The 24429-nt window shown below is 43.8% G+C and overlaps 1 protein-coding gene across 1 annotated transcript in view; it reads right to left on the bottom strand.

Moving 5' to 3' along the window:
- The window catches only part of Srp72 (signal recognition particle 72), a 46449-nt gene continuing 22020 nt past the window's right edge, over positions 1-24429 (bottom strand). The window contains exons 13-17 of the mRNA XM_050193450.3: positions 19271-19452; positions 14610-14785; positions 3752-3871; positions 1168-1207; positions 1-216 (exon numbers count right to left, since the gene is read on the bottom strand). Coding sequence (XP_050049407.2) covers positions 63-216; positions 1168-1207; positions 3752-3871; positions 14610-14785; positions 19271-19452 — 672 coding nt within the window. The 3' untranslated portion in view covers positions 1-62. The remainder of the gene's footprint in view (positions 217-1167; positions 1208-3751; positions 3872-14609; positions 14786-19270; positions 19453-24429) is intronic.

The raw sequence follows: 24429 nt of genomic DNA, 5'->3' as shown, positions 1-24429 counted from the left end.
TTGGCAATGCAAACTCTTTATAAAAGAAACAACTGTGGCAGTGAGAGGGTAGCCGGATGTCTTTACCAGCGACCACCCTTTTTCTTCTTTTTCTTTTGTGCGGGCAAAGGTCTTTGTTGTCTGGGGCCTTGCTGCGATGGCTGCTGTCCTCCTGGTGACGACTGTGCTGCAGATGCAGCAGGGCTCGGCAGGGGTGTTGTTCTCTGGGTCATGTCCCTAGCAAACAAAAAAGCAAGGCCACTGCTGGAGTGAAAAGAAGCTATGCAGTGACAGTACATCACCAAAAGTAACGGGTGCAGATTCCACGTGAACACTGGAAGTGGTGCGTGCAATGACTGCTTTAACTAGCACATCTTTGTTCCGATTCACTTGAACCGACCACCAGCAATTCACAATGACACTTGTGATGTGTGGCTGTGCACATTTATAAAAATAGAACATTGCACCACAAAAAAAGGCTGGGGCCATATCCTTGACCGATTACTCGAAGAGATATTTTAACTTTCATGTGGCATGATGTCCATTGTGATGCTGACTGGCTGGCTTTTTGCAAAGCACTGTCACTTGGTGATAGAGTACTCTATTTCAATAAGCACCCATTTAAAGAAAATTAACCCCACACGTACTACCGCACAGTATTTATGTAAGGACTGCACCCATAAATTTGCGTCGATATATTTAACAAAATGTACTTAGGAAATAATGCTTGCATAAGCTGCATCCACTTCTCATAATCATGTACCTTTGTCAGGTGCGGCTGCAGCCCTTGCGTCGCACTCTCTAGGTACAGTATGGTGCAATACATAGAAATGCATCATGTGGCTTATCTGGCTCATCTTTATAGCCTGTTTACTTCTGTAACAGTTGATAGGTAGCAGAAAGCTAATAGCTGAAAACGTTGTCATCGTCGCAAAATTTGCGTCCTTGCATCCCATGGCTTTTCCTATTGTACTTTCCAACATATGTATACTCGGTCGTGCAATGTACACCGCTCTTCGTAGGCAGCACTTGCACTCTAGGCATATGCGCACCAGACGTCCACACTTCACACACAGGTTCATGCATTAAGCTTTCTCTGCACCCACGCCACATGAAGCCCCATGCCAATGCAATTAACTCTAACGTTTAGTTCTTATTTCACGTATGCAGCCCATGTGGTATACTCACCCTTCGGATGTTGACCCAACTGCTCCTTGCGTGCCCTTACCTGAAAAAGAACATTTTCAAATAACCAAACACTGTAACATGGCGAGTTAGTACACGAAAAATGCATAATTATAGTTTCTTTATGTTTCAACAAATTATTCCAACATTTTCACAATTTTTCAAACTTCTGAACTTTCAAACCCATTAAAACCAGCAATTAATATGATTTGCACCACCTATTTTTTCACACACTCCCTGCAATCCAGGCTTTGCAATACACTTGTGGACTTATGTTTTATTTCCATATTCTTCATCACTTTGTAACACATGCCTACAGCTCAGCTAAATTGTACAGCATATATCATTGTTTCACCTACATAAAAAGGACTGACAAATCTTTCTGGAATTCCCTACTATTCAACAATGAGATTCTCGCATGGAGGCATGGCAAGACCAATCAACCAGTGATAAATTTCTTTTCTCATCCTGAGCTTCCATGCAGAACAAAAGCTGCCCCTTTTAATCACAGGCTATACTAAGATAGCTTTCGTTCTGAACAGTGAAGCAGGATAAGAAGTTTCTGCTTATAAATAGCATCTCCTGCAAAGGGAATGTACCTTCAGGCCACAACATCTGGCACAGAAGTGTGCTGCATACTAAGAAATGTTGTTTCGTGCAGACAATTGGTAACAGTGCTGCTGAAGAGTGTATCTCCTGGTACAGCAATGGCTGAAGCTAACCATTTCATTCATATTGTGAATTCCAAGTGCGGACGTTTAACACTTTCACATGTACTGCATAGTCATCATCATTGCTCGTCGTCAGCTTCATTTGTGTGGCCGTGCGTATTAGTAACAGTCGGCCTGTCTCTCAAGAGCTAAAGGTGCTTTAGTCTTTCACCACTTCAGTCCTTCTTTGTGAAATGGCAGAGCAATGCACAGAACATAAAAACAGAATGCCAAGAAACAATACACATTTTTTTAACAAGTATGGTAAAACTTTGCAATTCGGATTCCACGGGAACGAAAAAAATTTAAAGTTAACTGAATGTTGAATTATCGAGGGTATCAAAAAATAAACAAATGCTTACTGCATCAACACACTTTTATTTAATGTATTAATCGGCAAATCCTATTTCTATTTTGCACCAAAGCAGTGCGGAAGCTTCAATTCTCATGATCTCATGACTGATCAGCACTCGCAGCGGCAACTGCCCTGCAACTTAATTCCTTCACAGCGTGGCTGCCAGCACAAGACTCGTCGTCTTCATGCAAGACGCGTTTTTCACTACCGCATGCACACCGAGTTATTTTTTCAGCAGTGAGCTGGTTGCCAACAGATCGCCCATCTATCGCAATGTAGCCACAAATGTTCCTGTAGACAGCTTCCATTGGTGACTATGGTAATTCAGACCCCACCGCTTCGTTTCGGTTGGATGCTAGCGCCACTGATGCACTTTTGAGTGGCACATTTGCAGCACATCTCGCTTGCAGCGCTCCAAGGATTGTTCGAATTAACCGGTGTGCGGTCAAATATGTCCAAATTACATGAGTTTGGTTCTAATAATGCACATACCAGCCAGGACCAGAGGATGTGCCCGAATTATCCAATTTTCCAAATTCACAAACATTTAATTAACTAGGTTTTACTGTAGATATAATTTTGTGGCTAACATCGTATAATGCACATACCAGCCAGGACCAGAGGATGTGCCCGAATTATCTAATTTTCCAAATTCACAAACATTTAATTAACGAGGTTTTACTGTAGATATAATTTTGTGGCTAACATCAACCAAATGTTCTTAAAAATAATAAAAACAGCCTTTTATGCTGCTGAAACCAAGTGTGTGTTGCTGGTAGTCTGTGGAATGAGCTGCCGGTATATTTCGTGTTTTACTTAACAAATCGGTAATGGTTAATCACTTAACTGTTTATTGTTAATTTGCAGAGAGAGTGTGATTCCTAGCTTTTGAACATGTTGCACAAGCTATTTCTAAAATTAAATTCTGTAGTTTAATGTTCGGCTCGAAGTTGCACAAAGGGCTACAAAAGATGCAGCAGTGAAGGTCTCCGGATAAATTTTGATTTCCTGGGGTTCTTTACCCGAAGCACTGATTTTGCATTCTGCTCCCATTAGAATGCAACCGTGATGGAGAGAGAGAAAAAAAAAACTTACGAAAAGGCAACATGTCACAAACAAATAAAATTGATGTTTTCAAATGCATTTTATAACCTAGTAGTATTAATTAAGTGACCATGAGGTGCACAGAAAAAGCTTACAATTACCAATTACCTAATTAAAAACAGCATAATAAGTACCAGCAGAACCCTTAAATGAATGCTAACGACACACAGTTTCATGCAAATAAAATGCTAAACCTTTTCTATTAAAAACAAAACAAAGAGGCCTAGTAAATGCAAGCTGGACTGCCTTGTATACAAATTCAGAGTATCTTTCATACAAAGTTTAAGGTTCTTTTGTTTCTTTTCTTGAAAAGATTGTATTTCTTTCTACAGAAGGATCTGAAATATAAAAACTTAGGCAACATGTCACAATATGGGACAGTAAGAATAAAGGTGAAGTCCAAAAAGCACTCTCTTACCAATAGCACTGCTGGCTGCTCTCCTATCCTTGCGCTTCTTGAAGGTGGAACGCTCGCGCCGTGGAAGCCAACGCTCAGGGTCCGGGTCAACATTTGGATCATAATTCTTGGGCAGCTTGCCTGCAAGGCACAAGGCATTCCTTGAAACACCCAAAGTTCATCAAGCATTCTGTGTCAGAAATTACAACTTGTAACACTACAAGTGCACTGTTCGTTATACTTGCCTAGGTCACAATTTCCTTGATATAAAGTTTGCTGCTGCACCAAAAAAAAACTAAAAGATGCCTAGTCACAAGATGCAATGCTTGTTCCATATGAAGTTGCTTTCATTATCATGCAAGACATAACTGGCTGAAATATCGTGGTACGGAAGCTGAACGCATGGATTCAGGAAGGGCATGTCAATGACTACTATACTAATTATGACGGTCCATGACTTTCTCAGCGTACTGGATAACTCAGGACAGATTGATGTTTTTTTCTGGACATGGCGAAAGCTTTTGACAAGGTACCGCATTCAAAAATTCTTTATAAATTGCAGTTGATTGGTCTTCCGCTGTATCTTGTATAAATGGTCAGAGCATACTTAAGTGGTAGAACGCAGTCTGTTGATGTGAATGGCGCCCTTTCTGAATCGCTTGCTGTTACTTCCGGTGTTCCTCAAGGTAGTGTGTTAGGGCCTTTGCTGTTTTTAATATATATAATTGATTTAGTAAATGTAATTCCACGGTCAGTGCCAATAAGATTGTTCGCAGATGACTGCATAATATATAAAGAAATAGCATCAATAGAAGACCATCAATTGTTCCAAGAACCTTTGCTTAAAATATGTCACTGGTGTGAAGAATGGAATATGGATCTAAACATTGATAAGAGTGTGCTTCCCCAAATTACGTGAAAAATATATGTTAGCTATTACCACTATTGCCTCCACAACAGTCACATTAGCGAGGTCTCACAATATAAATATCTAGGAATAACTATTAACAACCGATTAACCTGGGGCACTCATATCTCTGAGATCTGTTCAACCGCATTCTCGAAGCTCTGTTTCTTGAGACGAAAATTAAAACATATTCCTAGCCATTTTAAGCTCTTGGCTTATAAAACTTTCATCAGGTCCAAACTTGAATACTCCTTCGTAATTTGGGACCCTCACACTAAGAAAGACATCTATCAATTAGAGCTCGTTCAGAGAAAGGCAGTAAGTTTCATTTTTCATAAATACAGAAGGTCAGACTCCCCAACACAGCTTATGAAGGACAATAATATCCTGTTGCTTAGTACACGTGGAAAACTGAACCGCATTTCTTTCCTTCATAAAATTTTGGCAGGAAAGCTTAGCATTGCTCCCCCCCCCCATTTCCTCAAGCACTCCACTACTCGAAGGACCCGCCATTATAGCAAACACTAATTACAGCCTATATTTGCTAAAACAAACTCATTTAAGCACAGTTTCTTCCCTCAAACAATAGCTGATTGGAATGCGCTTCCTGAATCGGTTTTTCGCTCTCCTGACGTGGAACAGTCCCTTCAAACTTTGTTTCTTCAGTAGAAAGGAAACAATTTTCTTATGAGAAATTTCAATGTTCATTGCTTTCGTTTCTGCTCTGTCAGCTTTTAATTTTTGATTTAGTTGTATGTCACATGCAATGTAATTTTTTTATTCTTTTTTTTTGCATGTACATGCTGTTATTTGTGTTTTCATGCCCCTCCTGCTTGGGCCAATCTGGCCTGCAGTATTGTGAAATAAAAAAAAAACACTGCAACTTGCATAAGCCAGTGAACTAGCGAAGGTCAAAGCAGGGTTTGGTGTTTTCTTCATGTTCGTACTTTGAATGTTACTGCCAATGTTTTGTTCTTCCACTACTTATATTTTTTGTTATAACCCCCTAGGGACTACTTAGTTTTTTTTTAACTGTACCATAACGGCTGACTTTGTTGATGTGATATGCTTCAATAACATGGTTCAAACGCATAAATATGGCTGCTATAGTGTGAAATATTACTAACAATAACGATTGTTATTATTAGTAAAATATTAGTAACTATAATAAGTGGTGATGATGATAGAATGTCTACTGCTATCTTTGTCATAAAGAAAAAAAAAACCACCGACGTCCTCTCCACACAGGAAATTGCTAGGAAAGCAGCTAAACACCCATGACAAGGTGAGCATGACGAGCTGAGATTGTCCTCAAGCTGAGATCCCTCAAGGAGTTAAAGTAATGCTGCCTCTCAGTCATTCATACCATGATGTACGATGATGTCACATATTATGGCTGTACTTCAGCAAGCACACTACCTTGCCAAAATTAGAGAAACTGATTTCCAAAATCACAACATTGACTAACAAAATGTGCATTATTAGTGGCATTAAACTCCTCATATTATTACAAAAGTATCGAAAAGTATTTAACTCCTCATAGACAATATATACAGGCCAAATTAAATGGGTACATTCCTAAAACTATTCATTCAGTATTGTTTTGTGTTTTATCTGGTCCAGAGATGAGAAAAGTAAAAGACACAAATGGCAACTATGCTAAGTGTTAAGAAGGGCAGTACACAATTTCTGAAGTGCTTACAGAGCTTACAGAGGTTTATATCCATTACAAGGTGGACACATTATATTCTACATCAATCACAAGACAAGCTCTGCTTCTTCCGGAGCACGAATGTATGCTTAACAAAGCAAAGGCTGCATAATTTTAAAAATGTTTCTCATAATGATGTATTATGTTAAGCTTAGAGTATCCAGTTAGTACAGCTACAATCTTACCTTCAGTTTCGTCATTCTCTCATTAAAAAAAAAAAAAAAAACATTAAAAATTTTTTTCTTGCCTTAGAAAATTTCAACTTTATATCACAATAGAAAGTCAAAGTAAACCACACCCGAACAAAATTGTGCACCTAAAGACATCCTTCGATATCACGGAACACAAACTATGTTTCCCCAAAGATGATCATTTGCAAAAAAAAAAAAAAAGATGAACTTGGACTTTACTGCAACTACACACCTCAGAAGCAGTTCTTAACATTCACACACTTTTTAGCAAGCTCTGTTCATGTCCGACCACAACATCCACAATCCAGACAGAGACAAGTATCATCCTTGAAATACAGGCAACCCAATATGCTTGGTCAATTCCACCCTGAAAAATCACATCTACAGGATGCTTCCTCCAGTACAGACATGCCCCCAGCAACTAAATAAATGAATGACATACGAGTTTTCTGCTGTTCACGAGTAAATTAACCTTTGGAAACAATGTGTATGCTTGCTGGAAAATGCAAAACTACCACAATCTAAAAGTGTGTTTCTGGAACAAAAATCAAGCCCATCGGGCTCCCTCCTTCTTCTCCCTCATTGCATAGTGAGAACCAGGAATGTGGATGTCTTTATGCCATGAGGTAGCATACGAGGGTTTATTGGCCAGTTCATGTAAGAAGTGTGCGAATATTAGAAAATTATGAATAACAAATTGGGTAGTATCCTATTTGATTTGGTTTTCAAATCAAATAGGCACTATTCGTAGATACGAGTACTTTTTGAGTACCTAAACGTAGCTTGCGTAGTAGAGCAGGCAACATCACTTAGGTGGCCATACTTTACAGGCTGTACAGCGATCATTCACACTCTCTGAAGAGCCATACGTATGTGAAGGAACTACTTGTTTACTCCTAATGCTCCCTTTGTGCTTTTATAAAGAACTCTCCATAACATACTATGTAATGGCAGAAACTTGCTAACTTTCAGAATACTGGCATCTGAACATCGCGTAATATTAATTGTGATAAGATGTACTCATTATTCGAAAACTATTAGAAAAGTATTCAACATTCGATTGATTCGTTTCTGGCACTATACGATTCATAATCGATTCGGTCTCAAAAATCGCTATTTGCACACCCCTACACAAAGTATTTACTAAGGTAATCGCAAATAGAATCAGGAATACCTTAGACTTCTGTCAACCAAAGGACCAGGCAGGATTCCGTAAAGGCTACTCAACAATAGACCATATTCACACTATCAATCAGGTGATAGAGAAATGTGCCGAATATAACCAACCCTTATATATAGCCTTCATTGATTACGAAAAAGCATTTGATTCAGTCGAAACCTCAGCAGTCATGAAGGCACTACGGAATCAGGGTGTAGATGAGCCATATGTAAGGATACTGGAAGATATCTATAGCGGTTCCACAGCCACCGTAGTCCTCCACAAAGAAAGCAACAAAATCCCAATAAAGAAAGGCGTCAGACAGGGAGATACAATCTCTCCAATGCTATTCACAGCATGTTTACAGGAGGTATTCAGAGACTTGGAGTGGGAAGAATTGGGGATAAAAGTTGATGGAGAATACCTTAGCAACTTGCGATTCGCTGATGATATTGCCTTGCTTAGTAACTCAGGAGACCAATTGCAATGCATGCTCACTGACCTGGAGAGGCAAAGCAGAAGGGTGGGTCTGAAAATTAATCTACAGAAAACTAAAGTAATGTTTAACAGTCTCGGAAGAGAACAGCAGTTTACGATAGGTAGCGAGGCACTGGAAGTGGTAAGGGAACACATCTACTTAGGGCAGGTAGTGACCACGGATCCGCATCATGAGACTGAAATAACCAGAAGAATAAGAATGGGCTGGGGTGCGTTTGGCAGGCATTCTCAAATCATGAACAGCAGGTTGCCACTATCCCTCAAGAGGAAAGTGTATAACAGCTGTGTGTTACCAGTACTCACGTATGGGGCAGAAACCTGGAGGCTTACGAAAAGGGTTCTGCTGAAATTGAGGACGACGCAACGAGCTATGGAAAGAAGAATGATAGGTGTAACGTTAGGGGTTAGAAAAGAGCAGATTGGGTGAGGGAACAAACGCGGGTAAATGACATCTTAGTTGAAATCAAGAAAAAGAAATGGGCATGGGCCGGACATGTAATGAGGAGGGAAGATAACCGATGGTCATTAAGGGTTACGGACTGGATTCCAAGGGAAGGGAAGCGTAGTAGGGGGCGGCAGAAAGTTAGGTGGGCGGATGACATTAAGACGTTTGCAGGGACAACATGGCCACAATTAGTACATGACCGGGGTAGTTGGAGAAGTATGGGAGAGGCCTTTGCCCTGCAGTGGGCGTAACTAGGCTGATGATGATGATGACCCATATATTATCCGACAACTGCGGGGGAAAAAAAAAGGCTGTTCAACATCCACCTACCTTGGCCGTGAGCAGTGCTAACACTTCTACGGCTAATCTTTGACACATTTACAAATGCATATGCAAAAAAAAGTGAACGTGAGGATGGCGCCACAGTCGCCTAATTGGTGAAGTACTGCACACATAATGTGGAGGATTTGGGTTCAGCTGCCACCTGCAGCAAGTTATCTTTTAATTCGACCACTCTTATTTCCCTTTACAGTTGAAACCACTTATTCAAGTGCCAGGAATATCCCATTGTTATAACCGATAATTGTTGCAACTGGGTTGCACGAAAAAAGCAGAAGCAACAAACATTTGAACGTTTTCTTTAGACAGAAAGAAGCACAGATGAACCCACTTCTATCATGGTAAGATAAACCGCTCACTACAATGTTCCCATAAAGCATTATTGGTTAAAACAATTAAATTTGGCTACTGGGTGTCTGCGCCAAAAAGAAAAGGAATGTGAAATCCACGAAACAAAAAAAAAAAAATCCGAGGACACCCAAGCACTTCTTTGAGTTGTCGATGCGAAAGCATTAATGTCCAATTGAATGCCACTAAGTAGTCATTTGAGTTAGGAACTCCTCGCAGGCAAGCGAGCATGTTGAGACGCTTGGGGCGTTTTGATTTTTCCTTACCAAAGTGCAGTTAGAATGCAGGCAAAAGCTTGCGCAGACAAGAAACGCGCTGATACAGGTTTCCGAGAGCAAGAGTGAGGGCGACCTAGCGTCGCGGCAATGCTTTCTCCCCTTATGCAACACCTGGTGTGCTGGTGTTCTGTTTCACCGACTCTGCTCCACTGAGGCGCGCTCGTGCCGCGGTGTCACAGCCAATGGGAACTTAGGCTGCTACAGATACCGGATTTTTCGCTCAATGAGCTAATTCACGCTTTGACGCACAAAAAAAAACAATGCACCAATGATTACGATACTCCCTAAAGCGAAATTTGAGCGCAGCTCTACACGTTTTCATTTCACAATATATTGGCTGGTGCGGACAATCTGTCTCGTGCAGCACATTCCAAATGGAGTGAAGTCTAGCACCTATGCCTCGCTAATTGGGACATCCCGAGAGGCAGCGTGTGGTTGACACATGGGTGCAATTCACAGCAGCCATCACAGACAGACCTCCGCTCATGCAGTGCTTTGTTTCCATACATACGACACATGCTATTCTGGCACCATGTCGTAACCATCGCCAGCGCACAGCCCGTCTTACACGGCACTGCGCTTTTCTTGTCACGCTTTCGTTCCACCAATGACGAGAGCAGCCTTTTGTCGCAGGGAAGTTGCGCCACCAGTGTCGGCAGCGACAGCATGCAAGGGAGCGTCACATCGAGCCTTACTCGTAGCCGCTCGCTATCGCCCCTTGCAGGATCAGTGATCACCGTCACAAATGCCAGTACCACAGACTGAACTCAGCAGCAGATGCCGAGGACGAGTGTTGCCCTCCCCACACGGCACACCTTAGTCACCCTTTTCCGGTGTCCCTTCCACCCAATACAACCTAGAAAAAGTTAAGGCTGCAGCCCTGCCTGAAGTATGCGACCCTATGCCATCGACTGGAAGCGATCCATGGAATGAGTCTACGCTGTCTACGCTAGTTTGAAGAAGCCCAAATGCGAAAAATGCAGGGAGGCAATGACAGTGAACAAAGAAACAAGTGTCCACATTACTGAAAGGCACTAAGATCTCGTCAGAGCGCTGGACCAAGGTGGGCTGGTACAACCAACAATGTTTGTTATAAATGCTATAGCTTTGTCTCGCATTTCATCTCTCATTAACCACCACCAAAAGGTAAACATTCCACGCTGCAACACCGTCTGCTTTTCATATTCATTTCTTCCACAAATGAGCAAAGATTGCAATAAATTACCCACATCACTTACAATCATATCTAACAGCGATAACTTTAAAACAACACTTCAAAGTCTCATCTTATAAGATTGACAGATTTTTCTGCATAATAACTGCTCCCATGCCATATTTGTTTTAAGTTATGCCTTGTATTTTATATGGTATATGTTTTCTTTTCTGTATGTTAAGCCAGGTATTGTTCTTTATTTATTTATTTTTCAGTTATACAATGCATCTCTTTTACGCTTGCCGTGTTTCTGTTTACCGTTCTTATAATTTTTCAAGCCATGTTTGCCATGTTGTTTACAATGTATAAGCTACTTATGTAACACTACTGGTCCAATTTTTTCCCCTTCTTTTTACCTTTTCTCTTCTCTCTTTCCATTTTTTTATTTTATTAATTATTGACTTCGATGTGTTTGATTTTAACCTTTTCTTTCAAAGTTATATTTTTTGTATTTTGTATCTATAATTAGGTATGTGTATTTTGCCTCCGTATCTATCTTTGCCCCCTCCCCTTGTTAAGAATGGCCATCTGCGGTGCAAGATTGCCACCCACTTACGACTATAGGCGGCAACATCCAGGCGCTGCTAAGGACGGTGAGCTGCAGTGCAAGATTGCCGCCCACTTACGGCTATACGCGGCAACATCCCGGCGCTGCTAAGGACGGCGAGCTGCAGTGCAAGATTGCCGCCCACTTACGACTATAGGCGGCAACATCCCGGCGCTGCTAAGGACGGCGAGCTACAGTGCAAGATTGCCACCCACTTATGACTATGACGGCAACGTACCGGGAGCGTCGCCACCAACTTCTAGCCACAGCGTGACTAAATAGACTTTGTGACAGGACGACTTCGGCGGGCCAACTATTGTTCCCAAACTCCCCAATGCGCTACCCGGAACGGCTCCGAGTTCTACGGGGCCCTCTGACGTCGGTTCCGGACCTTCGAACGTGTGTGCTTTTGTGTGCGTAGACAGTCCTGCGGGAGGCGGCTGGTTTGTGATGACTAAACGAACGTTCGCCGCCTTGTATCGCGGGAGGACCGAGTGTTTAAAAACTGCTGTTGTGCGGATGCTCGACACACTTCTCTTAAGCAGTCATGTTGGACTGACACTCTCAAGCAGTCATGTTAGACTGATGTACTTTCTCAAACAGTCATGTTAGACTGATATAAATATTGTAAATAAACCCATATTCCTCGTTCTCGATGAGAAGCAGTCCTTCCCTTCATCAACGTCCTCAGCGTGGATAAGTTGGACGACGGCATGGGCCAGCTACCTTCTAATTCATGCCGGACTCCAATCTTGACAACGGATCACGAGCGACGGGATTGAGCCCCCAATCCTGACACCCTCTGCAATGTACAACTGTACTTGAGGGTATAATAAAAAAATAAATAAATAAATAAATAAACAAATAAAAATACGCTGTTGTTGAGCTGTTAGATAGGGCACTTTCTAAATCTGCCCAATAAATGTCAGGTAGCGATGGATCTCACCTTAGAGCTGCTAACCAGCGACAATTCGTCTGATTTTGACACCTGCGGTGACAGGCATACAAGTAAAGTGGTTCACAAACATGTGCTGTGGTACAGTACAAATGTACTGCTAAAAACTTTTCTTCCCGAATGAATGAAAAAAATTGTGGATGCCACTGCTAAATCCATGAAAAGGAAGCTCAAAACATTTAAAAAATGCAGCACTGTTAATACCAAAAAACATGAGCAATAAAAATTTTTCGTCACATGTATACATGTGACGTGTGCAATATTTACCCTCGTGAAAGAGCGCCTGCTAAGAACGAAAATGGTAATGTTGTCCACACCCTTCCATTGCCCTTTGCATATTTTTGTAGACGAAAGCTTCACAGAAAGTTTGTTCACACCAAGAAATGCAAATAGCATGAATATGCTTCCGGAAGCAAAGTTACTGCAACCGTAGATCCATTTAGTTCCTCCAGTATGGTGCTAACCTTCCAGCGCACTTTCACTACCACCTCACTACGTCACAGCAGCAGTGTTGCGGCCTTGACTTGTCATAGGTAGTGTTTTTCCAGCCCTCGGACGTCAGTGAGAAGGTGGACGAGAGACTACAGGAGGGCGCGAAATGTCGGAGGGCTTGAAGGGAGACCGGAGAGGGGCGCAACAAAAGCATGCCATGCAGGGCGCGCAGCACAATGAAGGATGTAACAAAGGGGCTGAATTTTTGTTTTCTCAAAATTTTACATTTTTTTTCCCTTCAAAGCGCACACCCAGTAGCCATATTTAATTGCTTTAACCAATAACGCGGCATGGGAGCATTGTAGTAAGCGGTTTATTTTACCATGGAACATATACAAAAGTTGACAGTGCATTGGCTCATCATCATCATCAGCCTGGTTACGCCCACTGCAGGGCAAAGGCCTCTCCCATACTTCTCCAACTACTCCGGTCAGGTGCTAATTGTGGCCATGTTGTCTCCGCAGACTTCTTAATCTCACCCGCCCACCTAACTTTTTGCCGCCCCCTGCTACGCTTCACTTCTCTTGAAATTTAGTCCGTAACCCTTAATGACCATTGGTTATCTTCCCTCCTCATTACATGCCCTGCCCATGCCCATTTCATTTTCTTGATTTCAACTATGATGTCATTAACTCACATTTATTCCCTCACCCAATCTGCTCTTCTTTTCCCCTTAACGTTGCACCCATCATTCTTCTTTCCATAGCTTGTTATATACAACATATTCTTAAAATCGGCATTGTTACAAGTTGGTTCCACTGTATCTTATTTCTACATCTCAATCAAAACATAGAAGTTAATTTTCCCTATGTGTTCTCTGGCTTCACTGTCTGTCTTGACTAACACGGGGTTCTCCCCACGGTGGGTGGTGGTGTAAATGCCAGTCACTGCTCCGGGTTTACCACTCGGTTGACTCGTCTAAGTTTCAGATTACTTTTTTGCATGCAAGCGTACATGGCCCACCAGTGAAATCGGCGAAGGTATATTTGAAGCCCCGAGGGAAGCGAGCACCAAAAGAGGAAGGCGCCTGGAGGTGGAGGAGAGAATCGCGTGCAGTGTGCGCTTAGTGATATGATGATGATTTAATGGCAACCCCTTTGGAACAAGGCGGTGACAAATATTCACCTAGCCTGCTTGATTTAATCAGATATGCTATACATGTTGTTTTTTCCCCGCATTATCGGGTGTTCCTTTATCACATCGGGAAATATTAGAACAAAATGTTATGTAGAAGTTGAGAAAATGACATTTTCCATTGCGCTGTCAACAAAAATCGCGTAGTCGAGAGGTGCCAACACACTGCGGAGCATGTGAGTAGCGCAACTTTCTGTTGATGCAACAGCACCATTTTGGAACCATTGTAAAAAAGAGATCTGAGCTTCAGTTAGCCACAGTGCTGTATTTCGCTGTGCAGAAATAAAAGCAAAAAAAAAAACGCAAAACAAAATGAAAAAAAATCTAGTGATGCGATTCATTACTGCTGCCATGCGGACACACTCGTATTAGCTGACGCAGATTTGAATTACTGCCATGCATTTTACATGCATTTTGACAGCGGCGAGCTGTGCATTTTTATGTCCTGGCAAGGTTTGGCAATAGCTGTAGGATGTGTCATTGGCTTGCGTTAGTTATATTAATCCGTCCAAAATGCAAAATTCATCTTAGCCTAAGGCTAAGCCCATCTATGTTCAACTGTGTTCACAACAAATTAAAACCTAAGCAGTCCTGAAAGACTACATTTAGAGTACACAAACTGCAAGCTTCAAGTAAAACAGCTAAATAGTCTGCACACTCACCTTTCTTCTTCTTTTTCTTCTTCTTGATGATGTCCTGACCACGGGTGATGGGAGAAGCTTCAGACTTGACTACTTTCTTGACGTAACGGGCACCCATAGTCCACGACATTGTTTCAAGTGCATCAACATCCACTTGACGAGTGATCTCTTCAGCAGGCGGAAGGTCTGCACTCACCCTGAATACAGTACCTTAAGGAAAACAGTGACAAGCATAGCTCCCTGCAGTGAACAGGAAGCTACAGCTGACCATTTTGACCAGCAGATGGCACATGTAAAAGTAAAGAAAGTGGGTATAGGGCTTCCTGACCAAGCTTGGGCACTGTAAACAGACAAGCGCAGTGCGTAGATCACACAACAACAATCATGTTTGTAAGTAACAAACTGCTGCATAGTGTGAAAAGAGCTGAAATTTCAAACGAACGCCTTCATGCCCTTTGCCAGAAAATGAAAATCGCACACAAACGCCTCTGTGTCAAACATGCTGTTTGAAATGCCATTCATCATGACATGCAACTCCGACAAATCATTCAATGCAGCAGTAATTTTGTGTTTAACGTGTTGCTCTATCGCATACCTTAAGGTGTAGAGAACTAATAAAATTTACAAACTGAATGTCTAGAGCCTTCACTTTCCTCTGCACCGCAGCAAAGAGTAACGTACTTCTACATCATCTGCTCGTTCCAGCACTTTTTCACGCAAGCAGCTACAGTCGCCTCTAGTGGCATCAGCTTACCAGTGCTCAGACAGGTGCCGACAAATAACCATAGAGCACTGGATGAGCTGTAGCACTGCAGCGTGCAGCTGCTGTGATGTGCAGCAAAAAAAAGAAGAAAAGAAAAAAAGGAAGTGGGGCTTGTGACGTAAACGTGATACAGCCTTTCATCTCTCATTCCATATGGAAGAACGCACAGAAGGAACCTCACTTGCAGAGGCTATGCAAGGCAGTGGGAAAGTGCATGCCATGGGGAGGGCAGCTCACCTCTGCGCAGCACCAAATAATTTCAATTTCTCATATCTCCACTATCAATTTAAAAATTTGAAAGATACTTGCAGCAGCGTGCCCCCTGGACAGGTGTTTACAGCTTCCAGTGTATAAGCAACATTTTCAACGAGACCTGGTGAAAGGCCCTTTAAGGAAGCACCAGGGGCGTGGCCAGGGGGGGGGGGGGTCTTACGGGGCTTCAGCTCCCCCCCCTCCCCCTGGAAATTTTTTTGTGCTGTCGTGCACTGATGACCAAAGCACACTGTGAACTCGGGCTGGATTTCATGGCAACGCCCATGCACGTGGAGTCGCATAATGCAAGGAGCCCCATCCGAGCACAAAGCTCAGGGGCGTTTTGATGGCGAGCGGGCTTGTCGCGGAGGCCGCGTAATCTATGGAGCGGATGGATTTCAATTCCGAAACTTTATGAGCATAAGGTTCTCAAACTTTTGATGCGAAAGGTGCATTTACATATTCAAGGTCATGCTTTTGATTTTCAATTCCAGAACTTTGTTGGTTTAATGTTCTGATAAACATTTGACACCAAAGGTGCACTGATTTTTCTAAAGTCATACATCGGACCATACAACGGAGACAAGCCAAATCGACACACTATCAGACAAGTTGGCAAAGCAAGCAGCGAGGTCGGATGAGACGAAGCACTATGGTGGTTCATTTGTGCCGTCATGTCATAGAAAAGAATATCAACTTTTCACCTGCACCAAAGCATCCACGTCAAGACACTAAAGCCAGCAAAGGTAACTACATTCTTATTTTTTCTACTCTGACTTTTATTCGCGAGGACACATTCAGCCTCTTCAATTTTCTTGTTCTCGCTACCCGCGGGTTTACCAGATCCAGCCAGAGCGCATGCATTTTTCTCGTGTTTCCCCGACCACCACGCGGCACACTTCGGTGTGCATTCGTTTTTCTCTGGCTGAGTGGATTTTGGCCTGGCAGAGTTTTAGATGCTTTCTGGCTAGCAGATGAGAAAAACAAACAATGGTCGCTGGCCGCCATCGCTGTAGGAACTCGACGGATTGCAATGCATTCGCTTGAGGGCATCACCTTCAATTCAATGTTATTGCAATCTCGCCGGAAAGTCTTGTCTCGCTGGAGTAGGATACTGAGCAGTATGCATATGGTTCTCTGTGGACCAAGCGTCTCATGTTTTCTTCCATATTCCTTCGGTAGCCACATTAGGTGCCCAAAGTAGGCATTTGATTGTGGCCAACATGCTTTCCCTTGCGTTTTTTTTTTTTTCATTTCGGTGCCCCCGCCCACAAAAGAAAGAAAGAAAAAAATTAAATTATGGGGTTTTATGGGCCAAAACCACTTTCTGATTATGAGGAATGCCATAGTGGAGGGCTCCGGAAATTTCGACCACCTGGGATTCTTTAACGTGCACCTAAATCTAAGTACACAAAAGAAAGAAAGACATTGTTGCGGTGCAGTGAATTGTCGCATGGTGAAAGTTTAATTTTGTTACTTCTTCTTTTGCAGAAAGTAAGACTCTTCATTTGTCGGATACTCTTATTATATTACTGCGATAGCAATTATACGGACACTCGAGGCGCATTCCTGCCATCACCGTCGCCATCATGTTCTGCATAAAGCTCAAGGGCGATAGCATCGTCACCGTGCGCCGCATGCTGTATGCGCGAGTGAAAGCGTAGGGAGGTAGGGGGGATGGGTGAGCCGACATGTTGACCCAGTCTTGTGTGCGCAAGGGAGAAAAGTGGGGAAGAAGCGCGCCGCATTCTGTCGCACGCGATGCATAGGGGAGAGTGGAAGGAGGGGGGCTTAAGGATTCTGTGATCCGTGATTGCGCAACATGCTTATTTGCCTTGTTTGATGCATTATATACCGTGACTTTGTGGGGAGCACGCGCGCCCATCCTCCCCCGCGCCGTCGCGTCGAGAGCCGGCATAGACAGGGGAGAGGCGCACTATGCCCTTTCCTGATTCTCCTTCGCTCTCGCGACGCGCGCGCGCCCTTCCTCCCGACTCGCGGGCAGGTAGCTGACGGGCAAGGAGGACATTCCCCTCGCCCAGGTAAAAAGGTACAAAACAGCGCGACCGGGGGAGACCCTCTCTCTTGGGACGCCGACACCTGGACCGCCTGGACGAAAGCACCTGCCGCATCCCGTGAGTGATCTCGTTTGTCTGACCCACCCAGACAACGAGGCAAGCCTTTTACTACTATTACTGAGAGGACGTCCCTCTGCGAGTGTTCGCTATTGCTAATAGCAATAAACGTTATTACCGTTGACACCGCTGGTTGCCTTATTCGTTCGAACCCGGCGTAGCCGCGATTCCCGCGCTACGGGTTGGGAGTACCACGAAGCGACTGCGTGGGGCTAGATCCGGAGCTCGCCTTCAGCCCTAGCCGCACGCAGAGTGGAACCCCCACAACTTTTGCTTAGATACGTAGATTTATTGGAGACTTATACGTATATTTAGATATCTTGTTGCAAGGTTTTGTGTATACATGCAGTGAACTTTGTTTCCAGTGACACTTTTTTGCCCTTTATCAAGCTGTATCTTCGCATTTCGAACGTATATTTTGCAGAACTCCTGCTTTTTAGATGTGCTCTCTGTTGCGACTATAATTTTGGTGCAATTACAATACATGACCGGTGACAGCTGCTCCTGCGCAATACACTGGAACGAAGGACAGCGTCACTGAGATATTTCCCTGGCCGTTGCATATGTACAAAAATGTAAACAAGGTTCTTGAATTGCAAAGTTCATTAAAATATTTGTCCTCAACTTGTTCATTTCATGGCCTTCACGTTTTTCATATCAGTTTCATGCACTGCTTTGCTGGTTTCGAACTGATATATTTCATAAGTTCGTGTGATATTTTCTTTACTTATTAAATAGACAAAAAACATGGAAGCATTGATATCAGTTATTTCTGGCACAATTTCTTGGGGCAGAGAAATATATTGTTTTATGAAAAAATACATATTTTACATGTCTTGACAGTGCACAGCGTTCAAGAATTCGTTTGCAGCATCTTTGGCAATGGCAATGCAGTTATTATTTATGTATTTGACCCCTCGACAAATTCTATAAGGAGCAAGCCGAGCTGGAATGCAAGCTTGAAAGCGGCGATAAATAGTCAAATAAAATGTTGATACCTGTCACCAGTTTCTTATTTATCTGACACAGTAGTCACAGTGGCACTACAGTGAGTTAATGTGTAGCTATAGGCCTGATTCGTGTATAACCTACACCTGAGAAAATTTGATGAAAAAAGGTGTGGCTTATACACGAGTATATACAGTACATATATCCTTCTAAAACATAACCACAGGCATACACTTGTCCAGACCATTCCTCAGTCACTTCAAGAATGTCTCCAGCCCACCTCTTCAGCCACACCACTGTGAGATCAAGCCACCACTCTCGAATCCACGGATGATAAAACTGACCCGCCATTACTACCCCACTCATCATCCCCGTCATATTCTAATATTGTTGCACACTCCCAAACATACTTTACATTTCCTTTAGTACCAAAAATAATTTTCGGATTTCCACGTTGCATTGTTGAAAATTTTTGTTGCATGTCACAAGGCTTGCATGTCAAAACAGTGCACGAATGAAACTTATTTCAGAGGCACACCACCAAACACTGAGCAGAAGTGCCAGAACCATATGAAAAAGGATACATTTTGGCTTTCTTGGGGTCGAACACTGAGTAAGCTGAAATGAGCTGCGCCAGCACCTTAGGATCCTGGGGCTCCACCTTGCGCAATTCTTCCAGCACGCTAGCTGCCTCCTGGACTTGCCCATTGGCCAGGTAGAACTTGGCACTCTCCCGTGTCAGCAGGTTCAGCTCAGCAGATCGAGGCTGTAAGAGGCACTGAGCACTCAGAGCCAGCTCAGCATACATGGTAATGCAGAGGCTTCTCACTGAGCTACGAGGGTTGATCCAGAAATAAGGTTCCGAAAGAGCTCTGGCCACATGGGAAGGTGCAAAGCAAATCCGGCAACACTTCGGTGCACGGCTGCTCCCCCACTCTCGATTCCCCCCGGCTGCGCCATGCTGCGCCGCTCATCCTTGACTCAGCACAGCAGCTGTCCGATATGGAGGTTCTCATTGTTGATTGCGCCAAGTGCGAGATTCATTCCGTAATTCGATTTTTGCACGCCAAAGGGACTCTACCCGTGGATATTCATTGTCAATTGACAGAGGTGTATGGCAACAAGTGTATGTCCATTCAACACGCCCAAAAGTGGCGTAGGGAGTTTAGTGCCGGTCGGAAGAAGTCCACGATGAAGAACAGAGTGGAAGACCGTCAGTTTCAGAGGCGGTTATCAAGATGGTCCAACGCGAAGTGCTTCAAAACAGGAGGATCACCATAAGTGAATTTGTTGCTCAGATTCCTTGGAGTTCTTACGGTACAGTGGAAAGAGCTTTGACCGAAAAATTGGGGTATCACAAGTGTTACGCTCGATGGGTACTGCGGCTACTGACATCAGACCACAAGGAGAAACGCCCCGACTGTGCTCACCAGTTTCTTCACAAGTGTCAAGAAGATAAGGAAGGATTGTTGGACTCCATTGTTACAGGAGACAAAACGTAGATGTTTCATTTAACTCCCGAAACGAAACAAAAATCCAAACAGTGGCATCACCCAGAGTCTCACCAGTCACAAAGAAGTTCAAACAAACTCCTTCTGCTGGCAAAGTCATGGCCAGTGTTTTTTGGGATCGTAAGGGGATACTACTGATCGATTTCATGCAACGTGGGACAACAATCAATTCAGACAGTTATTGTGCAACACTAAGAAAACTCAGGCAAGCTACCCAGAACCGCCGGCGAGGACGACTGGCAGCCGGCGTAACGCTGCTTCACGACAACGCCCGACCCCACGTCTCCCGTCAAACCCAGGAACTTTTGACAAACTTTGGGTGGACTGTCATGCCCCACCCACCTCACAGTCCAGACCTCGCGCCTAGCGATTACAGTAAAAGCTCGTTAATTCGAACTGCAACGGGAAGTCGCTTCAGTTCGAATTAACGAAAGTTCGAACGAAAGTGAAGGAGAACAACAGTAGACTGCGATTTGGAAGCAGTAGGGCATGCCAGAAATTTAATGCTTGAAAAAGTCCGCGATCGTAGTCTGCCTTTCTTCCTTGAAGGCGACAGCTAGCACTTTTTGCTCTAATGAGCGAATGTGGCAGAAGGCCACCTCTTCGCCTTCTTCAAAACTGAAGAAGAGACGGGCAGCATTCAATCCAGCCATGACTTCTGCATCGGAGGGCCACACTGGCACTTCGTCTTCCTCCTCCTCGTCACTGGCAGCGACAGGTTCAGCGCTTCTGACTTGAGAAATTATGTCCTCATCTGTCAGCGCACCACACACCACTGCACTCTCGTACACGTCGACATGGTCAGTAAAGGAGATGTCGTCCAAAACATCCGCCATGGGAGCGGTGATGCCATCTTCGAGAGCAGGTGGCCGGTTTCCTCCTTGTAGAGCTTGCATGCCGAAGCCGCAGTGGCGATAGCAATTTGCTATCGTAACCACAGTTACTTGCTCCCAAGCACGTACAAGCATGTGTAGTGCACTTAGGAGCGTCACCTGATAATTATTACACAAAATAATTTGCTCCACCAGATGGCGCCGGTAAAATGATTAAAAATTTTTAATGATACCTTGGTCCATGAGCTGCAGCGCCACTGTAGTGTTAGGTGGAAGGAAGGCTAGCTCAATGGCCTTCGTCTCAACGTCGACCTTATTAGCCGAACAGTTGTCAACGAGCAGGAGGACATTCCGTCCACAATGCTCAAACTTTTTGTCCATCTTCGCTAGCCACTGTTTGAACAGTTCCCAGTCAACCATGCCTTTCTGTTGGCCGCGTAGTCCACTGGGAGGGACCGGATGTTCTTGAAGCAACGTGGACTTTTCGATTTGCCGATCACTAAAAGCGGCAGCTTTTCAGTTGCTACCATGTTCGCTGAGACCAAAACAGTTATTCTCTCATTGCTTCTTTTCCCTCCAGTGCACATGTCGCCTTTATATGCGATTGTTTTGGCAGGCAGTAATTTGAAAAATAAAGCAGTTTCGTCCACATTAAATATGTCCTGCGGAGAATACTTCTCCATGTGGCCTTGCAACACCTCGGAGCGCCAAGCTTCACACGTTTCAACGTTTACGGCCTTTCTTTCTCCCGACAAAGCATGGAAAACAAGGTCGTAACACTCGCGGAAACGGTGCAGCCACCCATCTGAAGCAGCAAAGTCGTTGTAACCCAGCTGCAGGGCGAAGTTCGCTGCCTTCGCCAGTATCACAGGGCCGCTCAGTGGAATATCCTGAGCGTGCATGTCCTTTATCCGAAGCAGTAGCGCTTTCTCGAGGTCGAGATACTTTGCGGGCCGCAACCTCTTCCTTTCGTTGGCAACTTCTGCCGCCAAGGCATCTTCAATAGCCCTCTTATTCTTTATGTAAGTAGATAGCGTGCTTTTCAGTATTGCATGCTTCTTCTCAATTTCTTGCATAGACAAGAGTCCGGCGTCCACTTCCCGCAGGATATCACTCTTCTCTTGCAATGTTTTGGCGCAGTGATGGCGTGTGTCGCGGGCACATGCCATCTTCAAGTCGCAGCTCTGGGTCCGACTGCGCCACACCACCGATGTCCACCGAAACGAACATTAGCCGAGGCTTAAAGGGACACTAAAGCGAAACAATAAGTCAGTTTAGACTAATAAGGCATTGTTTGAGAACCCTGCAGGCAGTCATGTCAAAAGAATAGTTTGATTATTAGATGAGAAAATTAAGGTCAAGGTATCAGGATTTGAATTTCGCGCCGAAGCCCCGACGCCGGTGCGTCAGTGTGACGTCAGGGATTCCAAAGTATGTTTTTGCATTTGGGCTGCGTTGGCTGAGTAAAGGTTCCCGAAACTTGCTATGTTTAACATTTGGTTCCTTTAGAACACAATGTAGTCAGTCTGTACCACTACATAGGTAAGTAGGCTCTAGAAGATGACATCAAAATCCATGACGTCACAGCGACCAGGTGTGGGAACTTGAAGGAGGCGTCGCCACCCGTCTTTCGTCCTTGCGCTTGTTCTGGCTTATGAAGCGTCTTATTGGGGTAAGAGTAGTGTTGTTAGTGTTGTAGAAAAGTAATTTACTGATGCAGAACAAATCATTTTTCTCTTTAGTGTCCCTTTAACACCATCACAAAGAATCGCGACGGCTGGTACCTCCTGAGCTGAAAACAGACGTGCACAACCGATGAAGACTGCCGAGACAAAGACGCTGAACATGTGAAGGTGGCAAAGGCCCCGATTCGTCAGATCTTGATTGCAAGCGCAGCTGTGACGCACTTGATTCGCTGTGTTTTGGTGCTTGCCACACCATCTGCCACACAACATTAGCAGCTACACAATATTTGCAAAGCCTCCGAAATTAGCGACGGGCAAGAAGTCTCGGAGGTCACGTAGAACGGAGAGGAGGCAGCCGCCGCTGCCTTCTGGCCGACCCCGCGCCAGTTGGATTTTTCCCGATTTTGCCTTCTCTCGCCGTTCTCTCCGTTCTCGAGGCGACGCAGCCTTGTGCGTAGGCAGCAGGCGCATTTCTCTGGCTGTGTGCCAGGCGCCAAGCCGCCGGCACGGTGGTGCGTAGTTCGAATTATCCATGACGGAACCTTCTCGCGTTCGAATTCACTGGCTTTTTTATACATAGACTTCTGGAGCTTGGCTGGACCAAATCGTACAGTTCGAATTATCCATAAAATCGAATCATTGAAGTTCGAATTAACGAGCTTTCACTGTATAACTTGTTCCCCAAGTTAAAGGAACCTTTGAGTGGCCAACGCTTCCGGAGCGACGATGAAGTCAAAGAAGAGGTGAAACACTTCCTCAACGGATTGGCAGCGGAGTTCTACGACATTGGGATACAGAAATTGAAGCACCGTCTACAAAAATGCGTAGAAAAAGATGGCGATTATGAAGAAAAATAGAGCAAAGTTTCATCTTTCCAATGATGTACATTTCTATGAGAATAAACAATGTTGTCTATTTCTAAAATTGATGGGAACCTTATTTCTGGATCAACCCTCATACAATGCTGTATGCAATTAAGGCTGCAAGTCATGCAATCACAGTGGCCAGGTTGTCACTTAGTTCAGACCAGATTTTGAGATTACTGAGGGTTTCACAAAGCTACATATGGGCTATAAGAAACACCTTAATGGAAGGCACCTGAATTTGGCTGCCTAGGAATCCTGCACACAAATAAGAGTAAATGGGCACAATGACAAGCATGAAACCCAAGTGCACAGCAAAGAGTTTCTTTTTTTTTTTAAATATTGTTGCACATTTCAAAGCCAATTTCTTTTCTGACATACATGGGGGTCACAATTTCGATCAGAGTTGGTGCATAAATAGCCAAGTTGCTTTAACCTCTTCAGTGTCGGGCTTTTTAGAGGTGACGCACACCCCAGAATCAAGCTTTTTTTCTCGGATATTATAAAACGAACACAATGGCTCGTTTGTGGTTAGGCAAATACACACGTGATACTTACACATAATGACAAATGCACGCTCTTACTATGGTCCTCCCATTCTTGTCTTTGTTGTTTCTCCTACCTAGTTTCGTTCTGATGCGCATGTTTCCACAATAGTGCTGTTGTGTCAGGGTCGAAAAAATAATTACCTTCTATAAACACAGAACAGATAAAGAAGAGATGCAAGAGTGGGGGCCCTGTGCTACAGCACAAACATTTGAACAAAAAATTCCTGCATTAGTGATGAAGAAAATTCATGAGTTGCCACACACCCAAGAAGGAGCGCATTCCGCAGTGCATTAACAGAAACC

This window comes from Dermacentor andersoni, chromosome 1 (assembly GCF_023375885.2).
Source record: "Dermacentor andersoni chromosome 1, qqDerAnde1_hic_scaffold, whole genome shotgun sequence".
Classification (NCBI taxonomy): Eukaryota; Metazoa; Arthropoda; class Arachnida; order Ixodida; family Ixodidae; genus Dermacentor; species Dermacentor andersoni.
This window is presented reverse-complemented; position numbering and strand designations above follow the sequence as displayed.